Source organism: Osmerus eperlanus, chromosome 24, assembly GCF_963692335.1.
Source record: "Osmerus eperlanus chromosome 24, fOsmEpe2.1, whole genome shotgun sequence".
NCBI classification, from domain to species: Eukaryota; Metazoa; Chordata; class Actinopteri; order Osmeriformes; family Osmeridae; genus Osmerus; species Osmerus eperlanus.
This window is the reverse complement of record NC_085041.1, coordinates 6,369,180-6,396,277: the sequence shown is the minus strand read 5'-3', so window position 1 is coordinate 6,396,277 and position 27,098 is coordinate 6,369,180. Positions and strand designations below refer to the sequence as shown.

Sequence of the window (27,098 nt, the reverse complement as noted above, 5' to 3'; positions counted from 1 at the left end):
CTGTGCGAGTATTTATCACAGAAGCACAATTGTGATTGGCATACACTTTTCAGTAATACAGCAAAATAGATTTTTGTGGCACTAGAATACATAATTGAGGTTTTATAAAGATCTCTCATGCAAACCTTTTTCATTGAACTGCCCACAAACACAATGGTCTGAATAAATACATGATTATGTCATGACAGCCTTTTGGTTCTGAGGTAACATCACAACACGACAGACAGCGACACAATTCAAGTTTCCTAAGTAGAAAAATAGTGTCTCGTAGAAGTTTTAATGATGTCTAGATGTAGTGGTAGTCTCTCATCTCCTGCAGCACCTCCTCCAGAGCGTCCTCCATGGTCAGTCTGGGAGGCTTGTGGCAGCGGATAAACTACAACACACACAATGCAACACGCCCTCAGCACAGAACAGCTTTAGTCGAGCACATTCTCAGCCTCCAGAGATGTGACTCTTTGATGTATGGGTTAGGGGTGTGTATGCATGCACATACCAGCGGCCTTCAACCCTGGTCCCCTGTCCTGTATGTTCTAGATGTTTCTGTGCTCCAACACCTGATTCAAATGACTCGTGTGTACCATCAAGCTCTGCCGAAGCCGGACAGCGTCCGTTCGCTTTTATCAGGTGTGTTGGAGCAGGGAACCATCTAGAACACACCAAACAGCGGGCCCTGAGGACCAGGGTTGAAGACTTCTGTCCAGTGTGTGAGGCCCCACCTCCTTGGTGCCCTCCAGGGTGGTGTAGGTGTAGTCTGCAGGCTCCAGGGTCTGCAGCAGGGAGGAGTACAGGTACCGGTTGGCCTGCACAAAGTGTCTGGTGAGGGACAGCTGCTGCCTCAGCATGTCATTCAGGGCAAAGACTGCAGGACTGTAGGCGCTGAGGGCTGAGTCAAGACACACACACACACACGGTTATGTTGGATATAACGGGACTAAGATATAAAAAGGTACATATTCTAGATGATGTTCTAGACATTTCTTCTGTGTTTCTTTGGACTCACCCTCCACAGCCTCCGCACTGATGGTGTGACTGGCCACAGGGGTGGGGTCTACATAGGCCATCCCCACGGCAGGGCCCAGCGACGCAAAGCCTGGGGGGCGGTAGGGTGGAGGAGAGGTTGTAGAGAAGGAGAAGAGCATAAAAAAAGATTTACTAAACAGGTACCCCTGACTGGTGACACTAGTGGTCATCACATCCTGAAAGAGACAGACCACTTACCAGAGGACCAGGCGTAGGTCAAGCCGTCTGGCTGGGTCTGCGAGGCCGTCTCCCTGACGGCTGGACCCGAGGGGCGGGTCTTGGAGCGGCGGGGAGGGGTGACGGTGCGAGACGAGGAGTCGGAGCGAGACGGGGATCTGGACGCCCGGCTGATTGTGCTGTCGCTTCGTGATTTGTCGTCTGCCCTGCTGTCCTGCCCGTCATAGGATCTGGACTGGGACCGGGACCGACGACTCCTCTCTGATAGGCTGTCGGAGTAGTCGGAGTAGCGGCCGTGCGACCTATCCGAGTCGGCGGCGCGGCGCTGCTTGAACTTGGCGCCCTCCGAGGTCTCCTCTTTCTCGTCTCCCAGGTGCTCCGAGATGTCGCTGGCGCCCTCCTCCGTCCTGACCTCGCTCTCGAAGTCGCTCTCGTAGCTCAGCGCCAGCTCCTGCGCCTCCTCCTGCGCCTCCTCAGAGGGCTCCTCTTCTAGAGGTCGGGGAGAGACCACGGCCCTGTGTTTGGACACTTTGGACTCCGTCTGCAATAGAACACAACGTCAAACCCTTAGAATAAGGGCCTGTTGTGCAAGCCTAGTCTAACGTGGTTTTCCTTTACTGACAACAGATATGTTCTTTTGACTTTTCAATGCGGCTACCTTTTTCTTTGCTGGCCTTCCAGTGTCTCCAAGGGTTACAGGAGCCAGGTCATCCAGGGACATGACTTTTATCTTGAAGTCTGCAGAGAAAGCCAAACTATTACAGACATTGCAAACATTCACGCACAAGTATTACATATGCTACTAGTGTAGCTGATAACAGCAGAGAGAAAGACAGAGTTGAACTGTGTACCTGCGAGTCCAACTGAGACGCATGAAAGAGAACAAACTAAATCTCTTATTCTGACACTCTTGAAGGAAATAACAGTTCAGAGGAAAGTGTATTTACTCAAAACGTATTTTAATGCTAAAACTACAGACACACATCCGCAACCGCAAACACATCTCACCATCAGACACGCCACTGTGCTCACTGATGACATCATCCGAGTCCAGGGCCTCGGGATAGAGCTCTGCCAGGGAGCCCAGGGCCTCGGGATGGAGCTCCTCCAGGGAGCCCAGGGCCTCGGGGAAGAGCTCCTCCAGGGAGCGCACATCACTGCGGTCTGAGGGAGAGGAGAGTGAGCGTCTGAGGGGCCTGCTCCGGAGGGAGCCCGTCCGGCCTGGGAAGGGGCCCTCTGGGGACCGGGGTAGGGGGGAGAGCACCGGGCTGTGGGCAGAGAGGGAGGGGCTGGGCGGGGCCTGGGGGCGGCTGGAGAACCCAAAGCGGTTCGGGGACCCTCGGAGAGAGGAGGGCGGGGAGCGCGACAGCCTTCTCGCTGAGGAGGCTCTTCCAACCGAGGGAGGGGAGGGCGAGATCTTCGGGGTTCCCTTCCTGAAGGACTAGAAGGAAAACGAGAACTTGTTAGGCCAGGCTGGTTAGGAGTTATACATGGTAGAGTGACCGTCACAAACCACAACAAAAGCAACCACTTCCTCTCGGCTGCATTTGACGCCTTAGCAAGGACGTCACCATGATGAGATCAATGAAAACTGAGTGAAGACTCACACGGCAGATCTCGTCTACCTTTCTAGGGATGTTCTGTGATGCTCCCCTGAGGCCTGTCAACAGACTGTCTTCTGGCGATTCAAACGAGCCTCCTAACAGCTGCCTCATGTCCTCCTCATCACTGTCCAGAGTTACACCCCGATTGGCTACAGCCACTGGTGAGGCTTTGGAACCGCCCAATGGCGTGGCAGTTTTGAAACTAGCCTCGGAGCCCTTAGGTGCCACAGTGGGTGCGTTAGCAGCGGTGGCGAGCGTCGTAGCTGTGGTCGTCGGGGTCTTGGTCTTCAGGAAGCGTTTGCCCTTCATGCTCAAGTCACTGCTGGACTGGGCCGACAGGGACAGGGGAGTTTCCTGAGCGGCGGGGCCGGGCGTGGAGCCTCTGTTTGGGGCTGAAGACGGAGGTCCGTCTCTGGCCTGCTGGCGGTTACGGATGCGGTCCTCGATGAGAGCCAGCCTGCTCAGCGCCGTGCTTTGGGAACTCCGCTGTGAGGACGCCACATATCTGCAGGGAGAGCAATGACATTTCTCAATGCATGGCCCTTCTGTACCTTTGCCTTTTTTTAACAATACATATTCTGATTGTAAGAGAAACGTTTTCACTAATAAAACTCAATGTGTTTACTGTGTTACTAATAAAGTACTATTCCTACATAGTCAGTTGCCTCCTCCAAGTCTCTTGTGCTGTACCTGGGTTCAAGGGGCTGGGTCTGGGTCTTGCTGAGTGCTGGAGATAGGCTGCTAGCCGCGGCAGGGGGGGCTTTCTTCAGGAACCTGCTCCCTCCTCCTCCGGTCCCGGCTCCAGCTCCAGAGCTTTCAGGTGCTGGAGGAGGAGGATTGGAGTGTTCCTGCTTCCCCAGCCGTCGGGCTGCAGTGGGGCGAATGATGTCATGGCTCACTGTCCCCTCAGAAGACAGGTCGCTAAGGTCCTGGAATGAGGTCTGTCTCGTTTGTAAAGCGGTCTTGGCGACTCCATCCAAAGAACTCTGAGGATTTGAGGATAGTATTAGAATCTGTCCGCGGTGATTAGCTAGGACTAAGCGTTGCTTTTCTTTCTATTAAAATACTATACACATAGCAGTTATCTGTGACAACATGTTTGAGTCCGACTCACTGTTGATCTTTTCGCCTCCCATGGTTCTGGGACGGTGTTGACCAACCTCCGGCCGGAGAGCTGGGCTTGTGCCCGTTCCAGAGCTGAACTTCGGGCACCGCGATTCCACATGCGTGTCTAGCCTGTTGGTGTGCTCCACCACAGCTGATATAAAATGAGGTTATATAAGGTTCCTTGTTGTCACCGACTTATCTGATTGGGGTCTCATTATTCAAGGGTGTTTGGATTCAGAATTTCGTAATAAATGGACAAAAAAATAACTTATATTGATAGAGACAGGCCAGCTAGCAACAAGCTGTCCTAGTTTGCGTGAGCAGCCATATACGGGCTTTAGTATGTACAAAGTATAAATTTCTCTCGAACGTGTCCAGCTTGACATAGAAATTGTAGCCATCTGAATGACCAATAAAAGCCACTTCAACAAACTACCGTTACAATGTAACCAGCTTCGTTGGAGCGGCGTCCTCAGTATCCATGGTACAAGCGGGTGTTTTTACACACGATGACATCATTTCGAAGCGACTCTACGGAAAGCTGAAAGACTCTAGGCTTTCTGAAACGCGCAGATCTTTCGTTTACTTTTCATGAATTTCTGCGATTGAAAATGACTTTTTTTAATAGGGTGACCGTGTTTTGATTCGACTGGTAGTTTCGTTAATCAATAATTCTTTGAAGGAAACTTAATGTAAACAGTCAACAGTGCTCAAAAACTGCCGTGACCCGGATTCGAACCGGGGTTGCTGCGGCCACAACGCAAAGTACTAACCACTATACGATTACGGCGAGCTTTCCATCTCGTCTGATAAAGTTTAAAGATTCTATCAGAGGTCTCACCACTAAATCAGTTGGCTATACCTCAGAGCACTGTAGGAGCCCTATTTTGAAATTCAGGCTGTTTAAACCTCAAACAAAATGAAAACAAGCGATTAACTGCAATTAAATGATAATTTGTCTTTTGAATACAGCATACTTTTGTTAATCCATGTAAACTGCATATAATTGAGCCATGGTTTGGTTTGCAAGACATGAGTTTGACTCATGTATTGCAATACAAAATTGTTCCAAAATTGTTTATTAACGTCTTGTATTCACAGTGTCCGAAGCATAAATACAGCTGTATGATCAGTTGTCCTTCCTAATGCTCATTCCTTCCTCTTATCAACTTGTTAAGCATCGAACTGACCTGAGTCCAGGGTCTGTTTGCTTGCGTCATTCATCTCCGAAGTGCTGTCGATGTAATCCGAGCACTTCCGAAAAGAAACTCGTGGTTTCATCTCATTGGTAAGGATTTTGTCCAATGAGACACGGCCATCTGTGCAGGAATAGAGTAGAAATTCTTGTATATACCCTCCTTCTCTGAAAGCTTTATAACCGGGTTTGACGGAAAATTTGTAGTGAGGACTCGGACATCAAGAAGCTGGAAACATGAAGGTAGCAGTGGCAATATTTGCAGTTTTTGCATCGATAGCTGTCAAAATTGACGCTACGGTGTACTTCAAGGAACAGTTTCTAGACGGAGGTATGTTCAGTGTAATATGCTGCCTTTTTGTGATCAATGGAAATTATGACTATGTATGTGAATCCCCGTATGTCCAATTCCTGTTTTATCCAGTTATTACATTGCACCAGTGTTTAAACGGTGAAACTTACTCTTACGAAGTAAATAATGAATGTATTTAATGCAACAGCCACGTCGGCTTCGGATTGAGACTACTCACTCCATTATGTAATATCTTCAAATACAACTTTTCATAGAAAGAAATCACGAGTCAGAATGTCATTTTACAAAGGTCACATTACCTTTACTTTGAAAATGAGATATTCTTTATACCCGATTTGACGATACTACTTCGAATACAGAGGTTATCGTCCCACCTATTTCTTAAAATGTAGTACCTTTTTTATTTCGAAAGTTTGTTAAATGTTGTTTCCTGTTCGTGAAGTGTGCGGCAATTGTGCAGAGCATAACGACTTGGCAGACGTTCTTTCACTTTCATCCCATACTATGTAGTAGGCCCTACTAGTTAGTCTAGTTGCTCAACCATTTACATTACAATAAGACTGAGCGACTGGCCTCTTCCTGTAAATTCCTTCTAACCCAGCTGGCATGTCAGCATGAGTCTGGATGTACTCGTTCTCCTCTGTCGGTCAATACCTGGGTGATCAGATGGTGAGTTTGCTAATGTCATGGTTTTTCAGATGCGTGGAAGAGCAGGTGGGTTGTATCAAAGCACAAGTCTGACTATGGCCAGTGGAAGCTTACTGCTGGGAAATTCTACGGAGATGCTGAGAAAGACAAAGGTGAGTTCACCTGCCATACCCCAATGAGAACATTTATGGAGGCTTTATAAACAATTAACTTAAACACATATGCATACAGACAATGTTAATAAAGTTCTTCTTAGATTGTGCTGTCATTTTTACTTGTAAATATAGCTTGAATACCTGTTGACATGTTCAACATGGTATTGGATAAACCCCTCGTGGGCTTTAAGAAGTGCTCTCTCAAACATAATAACCATACATATCCAAATAAAAAATTGCCTTTTTGGTTCACCTCCTATTCAGCGACACCTGTAAACAAACTTGTGTAGATGTGTGTCCTAAGTCAAGACCTGACTCACCATGCATACTGTCCATTATCACCAGGTAGGTTTTGGGGTGTATTCATTCGTTGACTATCCTATCACACAGGGCTTCAGACCAGCCAAGATGCCCGGTTCTATGCCCTGTCATCGCGGTTTGACCCCTTCAGCAACGAGGGCAAGCCCCTGGTGATCCAGTTCTCCGTCAAGCACGAGCAGAAGATTGACTGCGGAGGCGGATACGTCAAGGTCTTCCCCTCAGACCAGGACCAGACCGACATGCACGGGGACTCCAAGTATTACCTCATGTTTGGTGAGTGTCTGAACGGGTCAACCGAACCTGACTCTTTGCTTATGTTCGCGGTTCACTTGACGGAGAGACAGACTGTAAGATAGCAGGATGGCGACATGGCGTCAAGATAAGGATTAGCTCAACTAAGCTGAGGGGGTTTGAATCTGACAGTTAAGTTTTAGTAAGATGTTGGTTAGTCAAGAGTTGACTACTTCCTGCGTCAGAAGTGAAATGATAAGCTTGACTGTGGTTTCTTCATCTAGGGCCTGACATCTGTGGTTACAGCACCAAGAAAGTTCACGTCATCTTCAACTACAAGGGACAAAACCACCTCATCAAGAAGGACATCAAATGCAAGGTACATTAAGTTAGTCTGAAAGCACTTTTAGGCGTCGGTTTTATTACCCGTTTGTCAGTGCGTGGCTCTTAACATTGCACAATACTTCACACCTAGTGTTATAAAACCAATTATAACTCATGCATAACTCGTCAAATGTTTCCCCACTCCTCAGGATGACGAGATGACCCACCTGTACACTCTGATCCTGAACCCAGACCAGACGTACGAGGTGAAGATCAACAACGAGAAGGTGGAGTCTGGCTCTCTGGAGGAAGACTGGGACATGCTGCCCCCCAAGAAGATCAAGGACCCCGAGGCCAAGAAGCCCGCCGACTGGGACGACCGCGCCCAGATCGACGACCAAACAGACACCAAACCTGAGGTGAGGACTGTTGTGGAAGTCAGGCTTCACCGGGGGGGGGGGGGGGGGGGGGGGCGGGGCGGGGCGGGGGGGCATGACTATTAACTGTAACCCCTCCTTTTCTCGTCATGCTCCAGGACTGGGAGAAGCCAGAGACCATCCCCGACCCGGACGCCAAGAAGCCTGAGGACTGGGACGTCGACATGGATGGAGAGTGGGAGCCCCCCATGATCAGCAACCCCGAGTACAAGGTCAGCGGTTTTTGAACTTTGAACCTCGGCTCTTGTGTGCTGCTGTACTGGTCGTCGGTATAGTCAAAAACTGTCCTCGCAAGCATGGGACTGGACGTTTTCAAAGTACCACCATATTACTGTTCTAGAACGGAACATTCTGGACCGTGCCACAGACTGGGCCCCTGTGTTTCTCATGTGCGAGGTCGTGTCTTTCCAGGGAGAGTGGAGGCCTAAGCAGGTTGACAACCCTGACTACAAAGGAGCCTGGGTTCACCCCGAGATTGACAACCCGGAATACTCCTCCGACGCCGCCATCTACAAGTTTGACGCCATCGGGGTGCTGGGGCTGGACCTGTGGCAGGTATGCACGCGATCAGGCTCAGAACAGGGGGGGCCACAATGTCCTGAGGAAGAGAGACAACTTTGTCTTTTGATTTCTATTCCAAAACAGTCTTTTCCCTGCTTCATTAGAACTTCCATCTAGGATTCTGGAATTGAGGTGGTGTCTGCTTCTTTTCTAGGTGAAATCCGGTACCATATTTGACAACTTCCTGATCACAGATGATGTCAAAGAGGCCGAAGATTTTGGAAACGAGACCTGGGGGGCCACCAAGGTATCTGATGATGTTCCTTTTGTCGAACGAGTTCAGTTTAATATTAGTTTGGAAAGTCATCTAACAAATGGACAAGGACCGTACTCTCAACCTCCTCAAATCCCTTTTTTTCTCCTCTCTACAGGGACCAGAAAAGAAAATGAAGGAACTGCAGGAGGAGGAGGATAGGAAACAGAGGGAAGATGAGGAGAAGGGCAAGAAGGACAAAGCCGGCGAGGAGGAGGAGGAGGAGGAGGAGGAAGACGAAGAGGAGGAGGAGGACCACCACGGGCTGGAGATGGAGGAAGAAGACCAGACGGATGAAGAGGAAGACAACGTGATCAAACCGAAAACCGAGCTGTAAAACGGATTGGACGAGTCTTTCTCTCTCCACTTCTCTCCGGAGAGCCTGCTGAGTGGAACCCTATGGACATGGCCAAAATGGCCGCCTATTTCAGGTGTAGGGGTGGGGACAGGGTGGTGGGGCAGGTAATGTCTGCTTTAAAAAAAAAAATTGATTCCTTTTTGTGTTTTTTTTTTAAAGAGTTGAGGTCAGAACTGGGTTTATGTTTACCCCCCCCCCCCCCTTATAGAATTAATTTTAATTTCATGTAATCACCCCTCTTTTCAGAATTTGGTCTGTGTCCTACAGTGTCTCTGCTGCTGGCTCTCCTTATCATCCACAGCCGTTAATTCACACAAACACCTTTGGTTGAAACGTACAGGATTAATCTCACCCTTTACGGATGTTGGAAATCTAACCTGATTGTCAGTTTGGGTGTCAAGTCAGTAGCGTACTTTGGTGTTTCTTTGCACTCTTTGTTTGTAAATGTTTTTTCTGTTTTTTTTTTATCGTTATATGCATTACTAGACTGTCCTCACCAATCCCTTTTTAATTTATTTGCCCATTACAATCATCCTCTGATTATGCCTACTTCCCCTGCTCCCCGTTCTCTTTGCTTTAGTTGTGTGACGGACTAAAGAGATGACTGTATCAGACTAAGGATATAAACTGTGACTCACAGTCTTCGCTGCACACATGCATCTGTCCCCATGGCACACTGTTTGAGTTTCTCTGAATAAATGAAGCTTTTCTTTCAATGGAATGCCTCATCCTTTCTCGGAAGACTTCATTGAAGGTAGTAGAATGTTAGACCAGAGCCATGACGTTGTCACAATCAGCAATTTGATTGGCTATTACGCAATGCAGCCTAACCGGATAACATGTCAAATAAACGTACATGACTAATATTGCCCCTAGCGAACTAACTAAATGCCTTTTGACATAATTTTAGTGTGAGTCTTAAAGAAAATTATTTGTTTTGGCAGTGTTAGTGAATAAGTTAAGCCATCACATGGACATGTGTCACAAAAATCTTTATTTGGACACAAGCGGTAGACAGTTGCTGCTCCGCTCGTCTCCAGTACTATGTCTTGTCTCAAGCAGCAAGTAGATGGCGTCTGACTACAAGCTAACGGTACAGTGAGATAGCTGAGTCACACAGACTGGAAAAGGCAACAGTACAGAAATTGGTGTGTATACGCCTCTTAGCGCTTGACAATTACTGAAATCGGTCCGAAGATGTTGACGATCACGCTGAAGACTCTCCAACAGCAAACATTTAAAATTGAGATAGACGCCGAATCACCGGTGAGTATTGGAAGTTACCGAGGAAAGTAAACATGTAGGAGGCCGAGTGAAAAGGGGCTTGCAATGGCTAAGGCCTCGGCGCAGGCGATTGAATAGGGAAGGGGGAGACGCTTCACCAAATGGAATTGTTTATGTGGTCACTATTGTTTGATATTGACCCGACAGTGTGATTTTAATGGGACTCTGAAGATAGCTTATAGCTGTATTGTCATGAATGACGCTGCAAGATTTCCCGTGCCCAGTGCTTGTGCCCAATCGAGATAAACACTTTCCCCTTTACTGGACTGGTTAGGAATCTGGAATGGGAGACGTCCAGCATGTTTATCATGATCACTTAAAAAATGACTTCTAGTAGGTATAGGTGATTATTGAAATTAGTGTAAGCCTAGTAGTAATAACAATGAACGATACCACTTTAATATAAAGTATTATTTTAATCATTCCAGTACACCAATTGTAACATTAGTGTTTGTTGTGTATTCAATAATCAACGCTTTTACCTTAAGTCTATTTCACAGTCTTGAAGGTTTCACATTAATTATGCTTATGACAGGAGCTCGTTGTAAGGTTAATATGAATAGAAGAGAGTATAATTCAGAAAACACATATGAGATTAGAAATGTATTGATGATTCTATTCTTGCCAGGTAAAAGCCTTGAAGCAAAAGATTGAGGCAGAAAAGGGGAAAGATGGGTTTCCAGCCGCAGGACAAAAACTTATCTATGCAGGTAAGAGAAAATGTGCATTTTGAAGCTTGTCTTTCTTTTTAATGTATTCACTTACATTCCCGACATGTACCAACATGCATATCTGAAATTATTCTTGTCATGATGCAATAGGTAAGATTTTGAATGACGAGATACCTCTGAAAGACTACAACATCGATGACAAAAACTTTGTGGTGGTCATGGTGACAAAGGTAAGGTGTCATTTTTGCACTTTTATGAACAGTGCGTTGCATTTATAACATTGATTACATAACAGTGAAATCTGTGCTATTTAAAGAGTATACATGTAGGATGTTGTTAGCAACAGATGTGAACCCAGACAATGGGGATGATATGTGATGTTGTCTGAACAGACCTGTGTGTTGTTTGCCCACAGCCCAAACCCCCCGCTCCTACCCTTCCCTCTCCTTCCCCTGCCCCTTCCACTCTTCCTGGGCTACCCCTTTCAGACGCTGCTCGTCCCACCTCCACCCCTGCCCCTATCATCCCAACCCAAGTCCCCTCGCCCACATCAGCCTCTGTCACTGCCCCGACACAGACTCTGGTCCCCACCTCAGCCTCAGCCCAGACCCCAGTACCCCCTGCCGCCATGGGAGCTAGCGCAGTTCCCGCCCCAGCCCAGGCCCCAACCTCAGCCCCAGCCTCAACCCCAGCCTCGGCCTCGCAGGAGGATCACCCTGATAGGCCGGCAGCCACACCTCCTGTCCTTTCCTCTCCAAGGTGAGGGAGAAGGAACTATCAAACACTGTATCAAAGGCTTCGCTATAGTGCAATGCCATAACAGGGACGCCAGATTGAGTTCAAATGTATAATTTATTCCGTCTACTTTATTTGGGCATCTAAAAGGGCTGTGTTTGATCTGTTTTCTTATCTCATACAGCCTAGTTGATGACCTGGGCCTCTTAGAAGAAGCAGCATCAATACTTGGTAATGGGCAATGTTGCCCTTCAGTCATAACTATATTAATTAATATCACTTAAAAAATATATATTTAAAAATGTTCCTTTTTTCCTTTATCTCTTGCTCTCTCTCTCTCTCTCTCTCTCTCTCTCTCTCTCTCTCTCTCTCTCTCTCTCTCTCTCTCTCTCTCTCTCTCTCTCTCTCTCTCTCTCACTGTGTCTCTCTGTGTGCTAATTATAGTCACAGGTCAGGCGTATGAGAACCTAGTATCAGAGATCATGTCTATGGGCTATGAGAGGGAGCAGGTGATAGCAGCACTGAGAGCCAGCTACAATAACCCTGACCGAGCGGTGGAGTACCTGCTCATGGTAAGATCCGCCTCTGTCCCTCTCAACGCTGCAGTGTTATTATGGGATGCCATGAGGGAAGTTCGTTTCCCCTGTCTAAAGGTAAAGATGTAATCTCTGGCTTGGACCTTTGACCTCATCCAGGGTATCCCATCTGAGCCTGACCTCCCCCCCCAGGAGATCATCCCGCCTACGGCCCCCTCCAACCCCCAAGCCCCCGCCGCAGAGAGACCCCAGCCCCTTCTAGCCACCAGCGGTGAGACCCACTATACAAAGCAAAATTCCTGCTCATGCAGGCACCAAAGTGAAATGTTATTTCGAAATGTTAACCGTCCCTCAATGGGCCATTTCTGACAACTCCCACTGTGTGTGTTGTGTGTTAGTTGAACAATAATCCTGCCCGCCCCCCCCCCCCATCCCTGTTCCATCAGTAGGGGGTGGAGCCGTATCCTCGACCCAGCCTCCTCTGACCGTGGGCGGAGGAGGAGGAGGAGGAGGGGGGACTGGAGCTGCTAACCCCCTGGAGTTCCTGAGGAACCAGCCTCAGTTCCAGCAGATGAGACAGATCATCCAGCAGAACCCGGCCCTGCTCCCTGCTCTGCTGCAGCAGCTGGGCAGAGACAACCCACAGCTACTGCAGGTCGGACTGCACCACCATAGGATACACTCCGAAAACAGTACAGTACAGAACATTCTGGCATGGTACAGCAAAGTACAATACAATACAAACAACTTTGATCAGTTTGGAATGGTCATGACAATGCAAGCTGGCTGCTCTCTCCCTGCATTAACAATAGTCTGGGCTGCGTTTCCCGAAAGCGTCGTAAGCTTAAAATCGTAGAATCCATTGTATGACGGATCTTAGTTTTACAGGCCGTTCCCAAAGCCATCGTAGCTAAAGTGGCCCTTGAAAATTCGTAGCTCTTGAAAGCGCGTAGATTAGCCTACTCTTTACGAGCATGTTCGGGAAACGCACGTAAGAAATAGCGATGGTTTCGTTATTTTGGCGATGGTCATCGTTATCGGGAAACGCAGCCCTGTTCAATTCCGGTTTTTATTGCACTGTATGTGGCAGAGATAATATTGTTATTGTGGAGGAACCTGGCCAATAAAGACGTGTTTATAGTAATAACTGCAATAATAGAATACAAAAGAACTTATTGAAAACAATAAAGCTAAACATGTTTGCTGTCTTCCACTCCTAAAGATGGACTTGAGTAGATTACTGAGGTCCTGTGTTTAGGGAACAGGTCTTCTCAATATCAATGCAGCACAAACTGTGTGTTAAATCAACGAAAACCGATGCCGCATTCGGAAAAAAAAAACGGTCGAGGATGTTCCGTCCTGCAGGTCGCCGCCGTAAGTCCGGGTGTGGAGCCGGGCGACAGCTCACACGTGTCCCCTCTGTCTGTCCGTCCGCAGCAGATCACCCAGCACCAGGAGCGCTTCGTCCAGATGCTGAACGACCCCCGCGCCACGGAGGCGGAAGGGGACGTGGAGGGCGAGGGGGAGGGGGCCGGCGCTGGGGCGGTGGCTCAGGGGGCGCCACAGACCAACTACATCCAGGTCACTCCACAGGAGAAGGAGGCCATCGAGAGGGTAGGAGGACCTGGAGGAGAGATGATTCATCCTTTTCTATTCACCGTTATGGAGAACATGAGCAAAAGAGTTCAGAAGGCATTTTACGATGTTTACCTTACACTCAACTTAGTCTTTAGTCCTATTCCAAAATGTTGATACATTCCCCAAAAAAGAACATGAACCATTTTGTAGACACACAGCAGAAACTGTGTCCAATAACGCTCCATTAAAAAAACGGTAAAAAAATAACTGCTGCGATACATTTCAGACATTTCAAATCTGACTGTTGACATGCCAAATGTGTTGTTGTTCCAGTTAAAAGCCCTGGGTTTCCCTGAAGGACTGGTCATTCAAGCATACTTCGCGTGTGAGAAGAACGAAAATCTAGCCGCTAACTTCCTGCTTCAACAAACATTTGACGACGAGTGATGTGCGTTGTGTCCTTCTGAGCCGGCAGAGTAACAGTGGGCCAGTGAGCGTGTGTGTGTGTGTGTGTGACACCGTGCTACAGAGTGTGTCTATGTGATGTACAGATGACGGCCAGGTGATCTGTCTCAAAAAAAATCCTGAATGGTCTTCCGGGACACCCCCTGAGTGAACGATGAAGCCAGGATGTGATTTGTTCGTTGTGAGTTAAGCGGCCCCCACCCTTCACCCCCCCATCCTCCTTCCAGGCTCTTTTTCTTCAGTACTGCTACACCCACACCCCCACCACCCTTCTGCTTGTGCCATGCGCTTTCATCCTGACTCACAGTGACAATCTGCTGTGGTCATATTTATTGATTTTCGACCCTACCATTTGCATCACTTTCCATAACCGTGCTGTTCATATGGGAGGTGTTTGGTTCAGTCGTGTTTGCTATCGGGGTCTTACTATCCTAGGGGAATAACCTTAAACATGCAGACAAAACTCAGTATTCAGTGTCAAAATGGCTGTGCAACTGCAATGTATTTTTTGTGTTTACAAAATGAGTGTTTTATTGACACCTCTTACTGTTTATCTCCATCCATGTAAAACATGGAGCATGTTGTGAAAAACACAGAACATGTGAATGTAAAAGGGATACATGTTGGAGAACTGTTAGATAAAATCTGGTAGTATCTGATTAATCCCATGTTAAACTAGTTTGAGTTATTGGTATGGTTCACCATTCCATTGTATTGTGATGTTCTGAGAAAGGAATGTGTCAAACTGGGAGTGTTGAAGAAGGTTGACTATCACAAATCATATGTATGTTAGTACATATCCTACTGTAATAGTGAACGAGGTCTGGTGATTGACAGCCATAATCAATATTTAAAACTAAACGTAGGAAGATTACTTGCACTGAGCAAAAAGTTGTCTCTCTTCCCCTGTTTTGAATGGCCCCCTTTTCTCTATGCATCATCAGAAATCATGCTGTATGTCCATGCAATTAATTTGCCATGTCTTAGGTTGTCTCTGTTTTGATGAGAAGTCATTGGTGGGTGCACAGCTTTACATCTAATCATACAGGGTTTCCCATTTGGACATATTGTCGAACTACCCATTTATAAAGAGGTGATGCTGAAGGGGAATGCGTGAAGCCCCCCCCCCCCCCCCCCCAAAAAAAAATGAACGAGAGTATGCCTTCAGTATCCTATTGGCCTCTTCGCTTTCTCTGTGACTTGAGGACATGCAGTGGAGGTGAACTTGATGCAATAGGTGATAATTAAGTTATTTATTGTGACCGATGTTGTTCTGAGGTGATGTCGGCTAGTGGTTGTTGGTTGCATGAGTTTGAAACATGTTCGGGCTGAGATATAGCATGGCTGGGTGGGTACACCGCCACAGGAGTGATGTGTTTTACTTTAGTATTTTTCTTGTTTTAATTTTTCGTTTATGTTGAATTTTCAACAAAGCAGAGGACTTTTAGCCTTAAGAGCACCACTTGAAGGTTTGCTGAATGGTTCAGCAACGATTGTTTCAGCATTGTGTAAAATAAATAGCTTTTACAAAGCTGTAAGACTGTTCATGAGTTGTGATTTTGTTCCTCGAAAGCACAACACAACACAACCCCATTGGAGTTAACTCCAAAAATCGTGCATGATTTCATTAATCATAAGCACTCAATATCAGCAAATGCCATCTCATCCAAGACAAGTATCTTAATTTTCGGACGTTCACTTGTTTTTATAAATGAAATATGACGACTGATGTCCATCAAATGGCTTGAATGAAGAATAGTTACTGTGATTTCAATTCAGTCTGCTGCTTGATTGATTTATGATTTGGCTACACTTTCCAGAGGTCCCATGTTGTCATTTGTCCACTAGAGGGGCGTTGGTGAACTTGCTAGTGAGAGGGAATGACCGAGAATGACTGGCGAGGGTGTGTGTGTGCGTTCCCGCAGCAACAGGGAAGATGGCAGCCCTCGCATCTCTCACTCAGGTACCGTTTGCATGGATCATGGTATATGACAAGATGAGACCAGGTCATGTTGAGCACATTTCATTTCTGTGATAATGTTTCTTATATATTTTTAATTTGATTTAATTATGAACGACAGCAAAGACCGTTCACGAATGCGGGTAGAACAGGGCTTGGCAGCTGGATAGAATAGGCCTTATTGAAAGCTGAACGTCAGCTTGCAATACCGTTAGTTAGCTAGCGGGCTGTGGTCAGAGAGTGCTTGAATATAGCATTACTCAGTTAAACCTGATTTTGTCAGAGAAAGCTTATCCATATAATCGAAAATAGAAAGCCCGTTTATTATTCTGTAAGTAATCAACGTGATCTAACTGATTGACAGAATAACCCATGTAGTCATATCATATCTATCCAATTTAGCGAGCCTGCAATAAATCTCACTGACTAGCTAGCCTAGCTAGCTCTAACTGGCTTAGCTTAGCCTAGCTGGATGCTGAATGTATGTGGGCCAGCGAAAGCTTATGAATGATGCTGTTGTCTGGCTAGCTGGCACCATTTAGCCTTGGCTATATGCGGATAGAAATATCATTCCAGCGTCTCTTGCGAGTAACTAGCTAGGTTTACAGGGCACTTCATCAAAAGGTTATTATCATTTGGTTAGCCTTAGTAATTGCCATAACGTTTGGTTTGCTAGCTCGGCAGCTAACAAACAAAGACTTATCTCGCCCAAGGACCCATGCCATATGCACAGACTAACGTTAGCCAGATCATGTAGCCTAAGTTAGCTATGACTGGAAAGCTATTCAAATCCATAATAGATGACATGGGACAGAAAATCCTCATGCCAAGTATTCTGTTGTGAGTTAGTAGAATCAAATTAAGCAAGGCGCATTTAATATGCTTATGTCAGTGGCGTATACCAAGTTCAATTGGTCTTGAAAGGCCCATCACTTTGTCACATGTGCACTGTCAACTAGACATGGTGGCTAATACCAGAGGTATGGATTAAAGCAGAAGAGGTGTGGTCCATTGTTGATAGCTCGGAGTCTGTTCTAACTCCTGACACACCTCTCTCCTGCAGTTGTCGAGTGGGAACCCTGTATATGAGAGCTTTTACAGACAGGTAAAGTAGACTGCTTTCGTTTTTATTGCTTCTCAGTGTGCATTATTAAATTGTGCAAATGGTGCAATATTGCACAAGTACTTGACTACAGTTCAAAAAGAAAGAAAGTCAGTCTGGATGAAAACCGCTATGTTGTTGTATAGTAGTCATAACCCTTAAGAGCGTGTGTGTGTTTGGTCAGGTGGACCCGGGAAACACAGGAAGAGTAGGTCCCACTGAAGCTGCCTTGTTCCTGAAGAAATCTGGTCTACCTGATGCCACGCTGGGAAAGGTGGGATACGTGGATCACGCCATCAAGAAACAAAACATAGACACGAGCATATGTCATTTTGGGATTGTATTACTTTTGAACAAGCCTCAGATACGTATGGCCTTAATACACTGCAACAATAAAAAAAAAAGGACATGTTTATTTACACATGTTGTTTTCTGCATGTTAATTACTTAACAACGACAACTCCATACCAGTCTTGGTTCTTCAGTTGCCCCTTGAAAGGGTCAAAGAAGGTTTCCCCTTAAAACAAACCAAAGATGTAGAGAGCGGTACTTGATACAATGGACCATCTAGGTTCTGGAGGCTGACCTTAGGCTGACCGTTGGCAGAGGAGAGAAGGGGAGGGCAGAATGAGGAGTTGGCCAGCAGGAAGTCTAGAATGTCTCGGTGTGCGAGGATGGAGTAACGGGATCTGCTGGGACGCTGGCGGAATGCTCCCTGAGGAATCTGACGGGAAAAGGAAACGATGACAGAATAATCTGTCTCCTCGTTTATACATCGTCATGTGTTATCACTCACTCTCCAAGTTGTGTAGCTTTGCCAGATGGAATCGTACCCCCCATAGGATCAAATGCACAAAATAGGCCTAGCTAGTTGTATTTCATGTTGTTGTTTTTATCACTCTTGATTTGATCCTCATTATGAGGTGTGTGTGTAATCCCTGTTTAATCCTTTGCTGTTTGTCCTCCCAGATCTGGGACCTAGCAGACCCAGATGGTAAAGGCTTCTTGGACAAACAGGTAGATCATTTAACTAGGTGTGCGTGTGTGTGTGTGTGAGCCGGTGTGTCTTAGTTTGCACAGTGCGTGTGCGTGCGTGGGGGGCGCGCGCGTCTGTGACTGTCTCCAGGTGTGCTCCCTCGGCCCCCTCTCCTCCAGTGTCTGTGTGTGGCGCTGTGGGGGAGGCTGTGTTGACTCTGCTCCCTCCTCCTCCAGGGCTTCTTCGTGGCGCTGCGGCTCGTGGCCTGCGCTCAGAGCAGCCAGGACGTCAGCCTCGGCAGCCTCAACCTCAACTTTCCTCCCCCCAAGTTTGTGAGTGCAGCCAGGCGCACACGCACACACACACACCCGAGTTCTCATCGCGGTTCACGCGGCGATAAGCCGCAACTGTTTTCAACTGTCAGTTGTGTTCTCGTCACGTGGTTTGCTAGCGAGGAGGCGGGAGGCTGGGTGTGTCGATTGGTTGTCGCCGCGGAAGGCGGCGCGTTCATCGGCGGGTTCACGCGGAAGGCTGTGGGTTGAGCGGTTGTTCTGTTGTCTTTGCAGAAGGACACCAGCAGTCCCTCTCTCAGCTCAACAGCACCCCCTAGTGAGCCTCTGTGGGCTGTCAGGGTGAGTCCTGGTGAAGCCCTGTTCTGGGGTCTGTTAATATACCGCCTCTGTGTAGCAGGCTGCTCAAGATGGGCCATACACGTATAGATCCTCCAGATTCATCCCATTCATACCAGGTTACCATTCATTGAGAACAGCATATTGCTCATCAACTAGCTCGATTTGTAGCATTTCTTATTCATTTTTTTTCAAACGACGTACGACCTTGACGTGTGACTGTGTGTCTTTGCTCTGTGGCTGCAGCCGGAAGAGAAGGGCACGTTCGATGGGATATTTGAGAGTCTGGCTCCCGCGAACGGCCTGCTGTCCGGGGAGAAGGTCAAGCCCGTGTTGATCAACTCCAAGCTGCCCCTAGACGTGCTGGGAAAGGTAGGGGGACGTCTGGGAAGAGCCACCGTCGCCGGCCGTGCGGGAACGACCGGGATCACGTTATCCCAGCTCATCGTAGTTATGTGTCTGTTCGTGAGCTGAGCGGCTGGTCCAGTGTCTGAAATGGGATTTTACGCTCAACAGGTTTGGGACCTCAGCGATATCGACAAAGATGGCCACCTGGACAGAGATGAGTTTGCGGTGGTAAGCATTCACCGATGAATCCCGGTGTTGCCCGTCAAAAGTCATACAGGGGCTTTCGAACTTTCAGCTGATTCGATATCGTTTGAGACGGAAGAAATGCGGCAATGGGCAATCCCACGGCGTAGCTTCCCCTTGTTATCGTGACTGAACCTACCGCCAAATGGCAATAACAGCACGCCTCTCCCCCTCAGGCTATGCACCTGGTGTACCGGGCCTTGGAGAAGGAGCCCGTGCCCTCGGCGCTGCCCTCCTCCCTCATCCCTCCCTCCAAGAGGAAGAAGTCTCTGGGCTCCCTCCCCGGCGCCGCGCCCGCCCTGCCCGCCAGCCCGCCTCCCCCCAAGGACAGCCTGCGCTCCACCCCCTCCCACGGCAGCATGAGCTCCCTCAACAGCGCCGGCAGCCTCTCGCCCAAGCACACGCTCAAGTCGGCGCAGGTGGGGGGCCCGCACGCAAGTGAACATGCGCGCACGTACACTGTACACGCACACGTACACGCACACATACACTGTACACGCACACGTACACGCACACATACACTGTACACGCACACACATACACTGTACACGCGCACATACACTGTACACGCGCACATACACTGTACACACACACACATACACTGTACACGCACACACATACACTGTACACGCACACACATACACTGTACACGCGCACATACACTGTACACGCACACATGCACTGTACACACACACACATACACTGTACACGCACACATGCACTGTACACACACACACATACACTGTACACGCGCACATACACTGTACACACACACATGCACTGTACACACACACATACACTGTACACGCGCACATACACTGTACACGCGCACATACACTGTACACGCACACATACACTGTACACGCGCACATACACTGTACACGCGCACATACACTGTACACGCGCACATACACTGTACACGCACGCACATGCACTGTACACACGCACATACACTGTACACGCGCACATACACTGTACACGCACACACATACACTGTACACGCGCACATACACTGTACACGCGCACATACACTGTACACGCGCACATACACTGTACACGCACACATACACTGTACACATACACTGTACACATACACTGTACACGCACACATACACTGTACACGCACACATACACTGTACACGCACACACATGCACTGTACACACACACATACACTGTACACACACACACATACACTGTACACGCACACATACACTGTACACGCACACACATGCACTGTACACACATACACTGTACACACACACATACTGTACACACATACACTGTACACACACACATACTGTACACGCACACACACTGTACACACACACATACTGTACACGCACACATACACTGTACACACACACATACACTGTACACGCGCACACATGCACTGTACACACACACATACACTGTACACACACACATACACTGTACACATACACTGTACACGCACACATACACTGTACACGCACACATACACTGTATACACACACATTCTGTACACGCACACATACACTGTACACACACACATACACTGTACACGCACACACACTGCACTGTACACACACATACACTGTACACACACGCACACATACACTGTACACACACACATGCACTGTACACACACACACATGCACTGTACACACACATACATGCACACATGTACTGTACACACACGCACACACACGTATATACATGGACACATACATACACACGCACGCACACACACACATAAATACATGCACACATGCACTGTATGCACACACACACACATATATACATGGACACATACATACACACGCATGCACGCACACACATAAATACATGCACACATGCACTGTATGCACACACACACACACATATATACATGGACACATACACACACGTACATTAATGTGTGATCATCTGTATGTGAAAGTATTTGTGGCAAGGACCTAACACCAGTCCCCCCTCCTCCTCCCTCTCCTGTGACTCCCAGTACGCGGTGAACTGGGTGGTCCCCGTGCCAGACAGAGGGCGCTACGACGACATCTTCCTGAAGACGGACGCCGACCTGGACGGCTTCGTCAGCGGACAGGAAGTGAAGGACATCTTCATGCACTCAGGACTTCCTCACAACCTGCTGGCTCACATCTGGTAGGAGGCAGAGAGCCGGGCCCACTGGGGGCCACGCCCCCACACTGGGCATGCGCTGGCAGTTTGGCAGGCTGTCCCAGTCAGGACTTGTTGATGGATTTGATTTGAGCGTGTTTTTACGCTTTCTCTAGTTCTGTGTGATTGACTACATGATTATGGCTGAATTTCGCAGTGTGGCTACTCCTGAATGCCTGAGTGTTCCTCTCCTATCTCCCTCGCTGAAGGCCTGTATCGAGCCATTTGTTTGTTGCTCTTGACTGCCTGTGTCTTGACTGCCTGTTGTTCTTTGTGTCTTTATTGACTGCCTGTACCTGACTGCCTGTTGTTCTGTGTCTCTCCTGACTGCCTGTACCTGACTGCCTGTTGTTCTGTGTCTCTCCTGACTGCCTGTACCTGACTGCCTGTTGTTCTGTGTCTCTCCTGACTGCCTGTACCTGACTGCCTGTTGTTCTGTGTCTCTCCTGACTGCCTGTACCTGACTGCCTGTTGTTCTCTCCCTGTCCCCAGGGCCCTGGCAGACACCAGGCAGATGGGGAAACTCACCCGGGAGCAGTTTGCCCTGGCCATGCACTTCATCCAGCAGAAAGTCAGCAAGGGCATCGACCCCCCCCAGACCCTCACTTCAGACATGATCCCCCCCTCTGAGAGGGGCACCCCTGTCCCAGTGGGTACATCTGTATACTCCAGATGTACTGTATACATTTTGCTACTAACCGCTGGCGTTTTAGACTTGTTTGTAATGACTCGGTTTCCCATCATGCCTTGTTTCCAGAGCTTGTCTGGCTACATCACGCCCGTGGGCTCGGAGATCGCCGCTCTGTCCGAGATGAGACGGGTGAGTCCCTTCCTCTTCACTGACCAATCACAGCAGCAGCACGTCACTTCCCTTCCTGGGCAGGTGGGCGGTTCCGAGCGGCGGTGACCAATCGGTTGCCCGGGAGGGCTCCACCAACCTCCCCGCTGTTAGTGTGTTGACTGCTCCCGTCTGTCCTCTTAAGCGAGTCCAGTAGCTAGACCCTGCTAGGCGCTCACCGCACGTTCTCTTCTTCTCTGCCCCCGTCCTCATGGCCGCTGATGTGTCTGCCTATAGCTGTCTCTCTCTCAGGCGCTAATGTTCAAGCTGTGGGTAGGTAACTGGCTGAGGCACAAATGCTTTCAATGGCTGAACACCCCCCCCCCCCCCCCCCTCTCCCCCCTCATCCAGAGAGACATAAAGCATTTGTGGGAGGATTCCTCCAGCGCTGTGTCTGGTGGTGTGACCTGCCCCCCCCCTCCCCCCCCAATGGTGATGGTGGTGGTGATGATGACCTTCCTCACCTTTCTGCCCCTTTGTGGTGCTCCGCGAATCCCCCACTTCCTCCCCAATCTCTCGCCATACCTCAGTCTCTCTCCCTTGTACCTCTCTCTTCCACCATCATTTGGGCTGGCTGGTAACTGTATTAATTCTCTCTCTCTCTCTCTCTCTCTCTCTCTCTCTCTCTCTCTCTCTCTCTCTCTCTCTCTCTCTCTCTCTCACTCACACTCTCTGTCTGTCTCTGTCTGTCTCTCTGTCTCTCTCTCACACTCTCTGTCTGTCTCTGTCTCTCTCTCTCTCTCTCTCTCTCTCTCTCTCTCTCTCTCTCTCTCTATCTCCACCCTCCATGTCTGGTCTCCAGGACAGCTCCAGCTCCGTGGGGTCGGGCGAGTTCACAGGCATCAAGGAGCTGGACGACATCAGCCAGGAGATCGCCCAGCTGCAGAGGTTAGGCCGTGGCCCCCCCCCCCCCCCCCCCCCCCCCCCCCCCCACCGGCGGTGGGCATGACTCTCAACAGGCCCCTGGGAATTCTGTCCATCTGTGGTTGTGGCTTTTAGCCGGCTCTAGTAACTCTCATCTTGGGCAGGGAATGTCTGTGCGTCTGGGTTGTTTGGTTAACGCATGCCACCGTGTTTTCATTTCTCCCCCCAATGATTTCGATGCCGCATCAAGTCATGTCCTGCCGTATTCAGCCAGGCGCCATTATCCTTTCTTTGATTCATCACCTTCATCCTCCTCCTCCTCCTTCTCACATTGACGAACCGCTCCTGCCCTAAAACACTTGACAGAAGCCTAGCTAGATGTCTCACAAGTGCCAGAGCCCAACCCCAGCTCCGAGCCTGCTGTATGGAGCTGATCTCAGCCCCTGCCTCTCCCGCTCCCAGCCCTGCTGTGACCCAGAGAGAACCAGCCCGCCATATGGCCTCTTCCCCAGTAGAAAGTAGCCTCCGCTGTAGGCCCCTGCCCAAAGGATAAAATGCACACGCGAAAGGAGCAAACTGCACCTCCCTCCCTCCCTCCAGCACTCCTCCTTTAACCTGCTCCATCCCATCCCCTCCTCCCCACATCCAGCCACCCTCACCTCCCCTCTCCTCGCCTCTCCCTCCACCCAGCCACCCTCTCCCTCCACCCAGCCACCCTCTACCTCCACCCAGCCACCCTCTCCCTCTCCCTTCACCCAGCCACCCTCTCCCTCTCCCTCCACCCAGCCACCCTCTCCCTCCACCCAGCCACCCTCTCCCTCTCCCTCCACCCAGCCACCCTCTCCCTTCACCCAGCCACCCTCTCCCTCCACCCAGCCACCCTCTCCCTCCACCCAGCCACCCTCTCCCTCCACCCAGCCACCCTCTCCCTCTCCCTCCACCCAGCCACCCTCTCCCTCCACCCAGCCACCCTCTCCCTCCACCCAGCCACCCTCTCCCTCTCCCTCCACCCAGCCACCCTCTCCCTCCACCCAGCCACCCTCTCCCTCCACCCAGCCACCCTCTCCCTCCACCCAGCCACCCTCTCCCTCTCCCTCCACCCAGCCACCCTCTCCCTCTCCCTCCACCCAGCCACCCTCTCCCTCTCCCTCTCCCTCCACCCAGCCACCCTCTCCCTCCACCCAGCCACCCTCTCCCTCCACCCAGCCACCCTCTCCCTCCACCCAGCCACCCTCTCCCTCTCCCTCCACCCAGCCACCCTCTCCCTCCACCCAGCCACCCTCTCCCTCCACCCAGCCACCCTCTCCCTCCACCCAGCCACCCTCTCCCTCTCCCTCCACCCAGCCACCCTCTCCCTCTCCCTCTCCCTCCACCCAGCCACCCTCTCCCTCCACCCAGCCACCCTCTCCCTCCACCCAGCCACCCTCTCCCTCCACCCAGCCACCCTCTCCCTCTCCCTCCACCCAGCCACCCTCTCCCTCCACCCAGCCACCCTCTCCCTCCACCCAGCCACCCTCTCCCTCCACCCAGCCACCCTCTCCCTCCACCCAGCCACCCTCTCCCTCTCCCTCCACCCAGCCACCCTCTCCCTCCACCCAGCCACCCTCTCCCTCCACCCAGCCACCCTCTCCCTCCACCCAGCCACCCTCTCCCTCTCCCTCCACCCAGCCACCCTCTCCCTCTCCCTCCACCCAGCCACCCTCTCCCTCCACCCAGCCACCCTCTCCCTCCATCCAGCCACCCTTTACTGTGTGTATTTGATCAATCTTGTGTTCTCACCCGTTACTCTCCATGCGGCCTCAGCACCCTTGCTTTTACACACTGGAATGCTCTCAGGTAACCCTCTCTCTCTCTGATGTCCCAGTGTCTCTCTGCCTCGCTCTCTCTCTCTCTGTCTGTCTGTCTGGATGCGGGGCTGGGAGGGGCTCAGGGGCAGAATCTCTTCCCTGGGCTGTGCCGACGGTTGACGGATTGGCCTGTGTGCGTGTCCTTGCGTGTGTGTGTGTTTGCGTGCGTGTGCGTGCGTGTGTCGCAGGGAGAAATACACCCTCGAACAGGACATCCGAGAGACGGAGGAGGCCATCCGACACAAGTCTTCAGAGGTGCAGGTGAGAGAACGGGACGGCACCCCGTCGAGTTTTTGCCGCCGCGACCCCCACCGGCGAGGGTTCATCCCCCGCGACATCCGGTCGCTCGTCGCGCGCGGAAACTGACCCTCGCGTGTCTTTTTGTGTACGCGTGCTTGTGTGTTTGTGTGTGTGTGTTTGACGTGTGTGTGTGTGTGCGCGTCCCCGCAGGAGATGCAGAGCGACCTGGACAGGGAGACGGCCAGCCTGGCCGAGCTGGAGGCCCAGAAGCAGGACGCCCAGGACAGGCTGGACGAGATGGACCAGCAGAAGGCCAAGCTGGAGGACATGCTGAACGAAGTCAGGACCAAGTGTCAGGAGGAGTCCCAGATGGTGAGGGAGGGAGGGAGGGGGGGAGGAGGGGAGGGAGGAGGGGAGGGGAGGAGGGGAGGGAGGGAGGGGAGGGGAGGGGAGGGGAGGGGAGGAGGGGAGGGAGGGAGGGAGGGAGGGAGGGAGGGAGGGGAGGGGAGGAGGGGAGGGAGGGAGGGAGGAGGGGAGGGAAGTCTGGATGGAAAGAAGCAGGGGAAAGAAAGGGTAACGGGTGTAAGTGGGGCTCAAAGGAAGAAACAAATAGAGGGTGGAAAAGTATATCTTCCCCAAAAAACCCGCCTTCTCATCTCCCTCCCTCCCTCCCACCCTCCCCACACGCCCCCCCAGATCTCCTCCCTCCAGAACCAGATCCAGTCCCAGGAGTCGGACCTGCAGAGCCAGGAGGAGGAGCTGAGCCGGGCGCGGGCCGACCTGGGCCGCCTGCAGCACGAGGAGCAGCAACTGGAGCAGAGCCTGACGGCCGGCAAGATCCAGCTGGAGACCATCATCAAGTCCCTGAAGGCCACCCAGGACGAGATCAACCAGGTGGGAGGGCAGGGAGGGGAAGATGGGGAGGAGAGAGGCAGGGAGGCGAGGGAGGGAGGGAGGGAGAGTGGAGGAGAGAGGCGGGAGGAGAGAGGGTGGGAGGCAAGGAAAGGGGGAGGGAGGGAGGGCGGAGGGAGGGAGAGAGGCAAGGAGGAGCCACCCCTCCAGATTCCACATAAATCAGATGAACCAGGTAGGAATGAAGAAGGGAGGACACGTGAGAGAGGCAGAGGTCGAGAGTTTTGCAGAAGAGAGAAGCTGCCAGTAAGTGAGCTCGATAAGAAGCAGCCTCCACTAGCCCTGCCCCAGAGCGCCGGCCAGGTTCCAGGTGCTGGACGTGCCGTTCCCCCTTCGGCCACCAGAGGGAGGCAGCCCGCCGTAAATACACCCTCCAGTCACCAGTTCACTCACGGCTGGAACAAGGCACCCGAACAGGAGGTGACAGGCTTTCGCTTTCACCTCGTGCCATCGCAAAATCTGCCTCTGTTGAGGTAAACCTTCTGTGGAACGGCAGCTACGTGTGAACAGTTGGGTCGGTTAAGTCGTAGTGTGTTCCACCAGCAGGTTGCCAGGGCTGGTTACCAGGGGTGTGGTCGTTCCTCCCCCTCTTCCTCCTGACACATCTCTGGCCTCGCGCACGTGCCGCTGCGGCCCCACGCCCCACACGCACACGCGCGCGCTGTCACACGCACACTCACACTTTCCCTCAGACACGTACGCGCCACGCCGTCTTTCTCGCGCTCGCTCGCACTTGTAGAACTCGCACGTGCCCACTCTCACATGTGCCCGCACACACACTTTGTTTCTCACACACACCCGAGCCCTGTTTTTCTTCACGTCTGTTGTCAACACCCTCTGTTACTCTGTGTGTGTGTGTGTGTGTGTGTGTGTGTGTGCAGGCTCGCAGCAAGCTGTCTCAGATCCAGGACAGCCAGCAGGAGATGACCAAGGGCATCGAGCAGTACAACAGCGTCCTGAACGGCACCCATGGGGGCAGCATGACCAACCTGGCCGACATGAGCGAGGGCT

General features: G+C 50.6%; 4 protein-coding genes across 6 annotated transcripts in view; 3 read left to right on the top strand and 1 right to left on the bottom strand.

Moving 5' to 3' along the window:
- Window position 1: 1 nt before the first annotated feature.
- On the bottom strand, window positions 2-4,534 carry c24h19orf44 (chromosome 24 C19orf44 homolog). Its single transcript, XM_062450517.1, has 9 exons — window positions 3,919-4,534; window positions 3,495-3,790; window positions 2,826-3,309; window positions 2,209-2,641; window positions 1,859-1,938; window positions 1,222-1,741; window positions 1,004-1,093; window positions 720-886; window positions 2-376 (listed from the first exon to the last, which is right to left on the bottom strand). The coding sequence occupies exons 1-9, from the start codon at window positions 4,027-4,029 to the stop codon at window positions 287-289; spliced, it is 2,271 nt and encodes a 756-aa protein (XP_062306501.1). The 5' UTR covers window positions 4,030-4,534; the 3' UTR covers window positions 2-286.
- A 699-nt stretch (window positions 4,535-5,233) lies between these two features.
- calr3a (calreticulin 3a) lies at window positions 5,234-9,423 on the top strand. Its single transcript, XM_062450521.1, has 9 exons — window positions 5,234-5,437; window positions 6,118-6,219; window positions 6,613-6,816; window positions 7,059-7,153; window positions 7,308-7,517; window positions 7,634-7,747; window positions 7,947-8,090; window positions 8,251-8,343; window positions 8,468-9,423. The coding sequence occupies exons 1-9, from the start codon at window positions 5,344-5,346 to the stop codon at window positions 8,684-8,686; spliced, it is 1,275 nt and encodes a 424-aa protein (XP_062306505.1). The 5' UTR covers window positions 5,234-5,343; the 3' UTR covers window positions 8,687-9,423.
- A 180-nt stretch (window positions 9,424-9,603) lies between these two features.
- Window positions 9,604-15,521, top strand: rad23ab (RAD23 homolog A, nucleotide excision repair protein b). 3 transcript variants are annotated; one of them, XM_062450520.1, is made up of 11 exons: window positions 9,604-9,973; window positions 10,620-10,701; window positions 10,813-10,892; window positions 11,078-11,275; window positions 11,324-11,421; window positions 11,582-11,628; window positions 11,842-11,969; window positions 12,093-12,204; window positions 12,380-12,588; window positions 13,371-13,547; window positions 13,845-15,521. In XM_062450520.1, the coding sequence occupies exons 1-11, from the start codon at window positions 9,905-9,907 to the stop codon at window positions 13,956-13,958; spliced, it is 1,314 nt and encodes a 437-aa protein (XP_062306504.1). In that variant the 5' UTR covers window positions 9,604-9,904; the 3' UTR covers window positions 13,959-15,521. The 3 variants fall into 3 exon arrangements, with proteins under 3 accessions (XP_062306504.1, XP_062306503.1, XP_062306502.1); XM_062450519.1 differs by having other exon boundaries at window positions 11,078-11,421; window positions 12,383-12,588; XM_062450518.1 differs by having other exon boundaries at window positions 9,605-9,973; window positions 11,078-11,421.
- A 299-nt stretch (window positions 15,522-15,820) lies between these two features.
- eps15l1a (epidermal growth factor receptor pathway substrate 15-like 1a) overlaps window positions 15,821-27,098 on the top strand; it is a 21,478-nt gene continuing 10,200 nt past the window's right edge. The window contains 18 exon segments of the mRNA XM_062450500.1: window positions 15,821-15,939; window positions 17,000-17,041; window positions 17,223-17,312; window positions 18,008-18,055; window positions 18,251-18,346; window positions 18,581-18,646; window positions 18,890-19,015; window positions 19,160-19,219; window positions 19,411-19,653; window positions 21,214-21,371; window positions 21,879-22,035; window positions 22,144-22,206; window positions 22,462-22,497; window positions 23,027-23,112; window positions 25,124-25,196; window positions 25,386-25,547; window positions 25,872-26,069; window positions 26,969-27,096. Coding sequence (XP_062306484.1) covers window positions 15,913-15,939; window positions 17,000-17,041; window positions 17,223-17,312; window positions 18,008-18,055; window positions 18,251-18,346; window positions 18,581-18,646; window positions 18,890-19,015; window positions 19,160-19,219; window positions 19,411-19,653; window positions 21,214-21,371; window positions 21,879-22,035; window positions 22,144-22,206; window positions 22,462-22,497; window positions 23,027-23,112; window positions 25,124-25,196; window positions 25,386-25,547; window positions 25,872-26,069; window positions 26,969-27,096 — 1,859 coding nt within the window. The 5' untranslated portion in view covers window positions 15,821-15,912.

Bases quoted from the DNA above. Each gene is read 5' to 3' on its own strand.
- c24h19orf44 (XM_062450517.1), bottom strand. From the start codon at position 4,029: ATGTGGAATCGCGGTGCCCGAAGTTCAGCTCTGGAACGGGCACAAGCC. The intron at 3,310-3,494 runs GTACAGCACAAG...CTCTCCCTGCAG, and splicing joins ACCCAGCCCCTTGAACCCAG to ATATGTGGCGTCCTCACAGC. The intron at 2,642-2,825 runs GTAGACGAGATC...TTTTCCTTCTAG, and splicing joins CACAGAACATCCCTAGAAAG to TCCTTCAGGAAGGGAACCCC.
- calr3a (XM_062450521.1), top strand. From the start codon at position 5,344: ATGAAGGTAGCAGTGGCAATATTTGCAGTTTTTGCATCGATAGCTGTC. The intron at 6,220-6,612 runs GTGAGTTCACCT...CCTATCACACAG, and splicing joins AGATGCTGAGAAAGACAAAG to GGCTTCAGACCAGCCAAGAT. The intron at 8,344-8,467 runs GTATCTGATGAT...TCCTCTCTACAG, and splicing joins AGACCTGGGGGGCCACCAAG to GGACCAGAAAAGAAAATGAA.
- rad23ab (XM_062450518.1), top strand. From the start codon at position 9,905: ATGTTGACGATCACGCTGAAGACTCTCCAACAGCAAACATTTAAAATT. The intron at 12,205-12,379 runs GTGAGACCCACT...CTGTTCCATCAG, and splicing joins GCCCCTTCTAGCCACCAGCG to TAGGGGGTGGAGCCGTATCC. The intron at 13,548-13,844 runs GTAGGAGGACCT...TTGTTGTTCCAG, and splicing joins AGAAGGAGGCCATCGAGAGG to TTAAAAGCCCTGGGTTTCCC.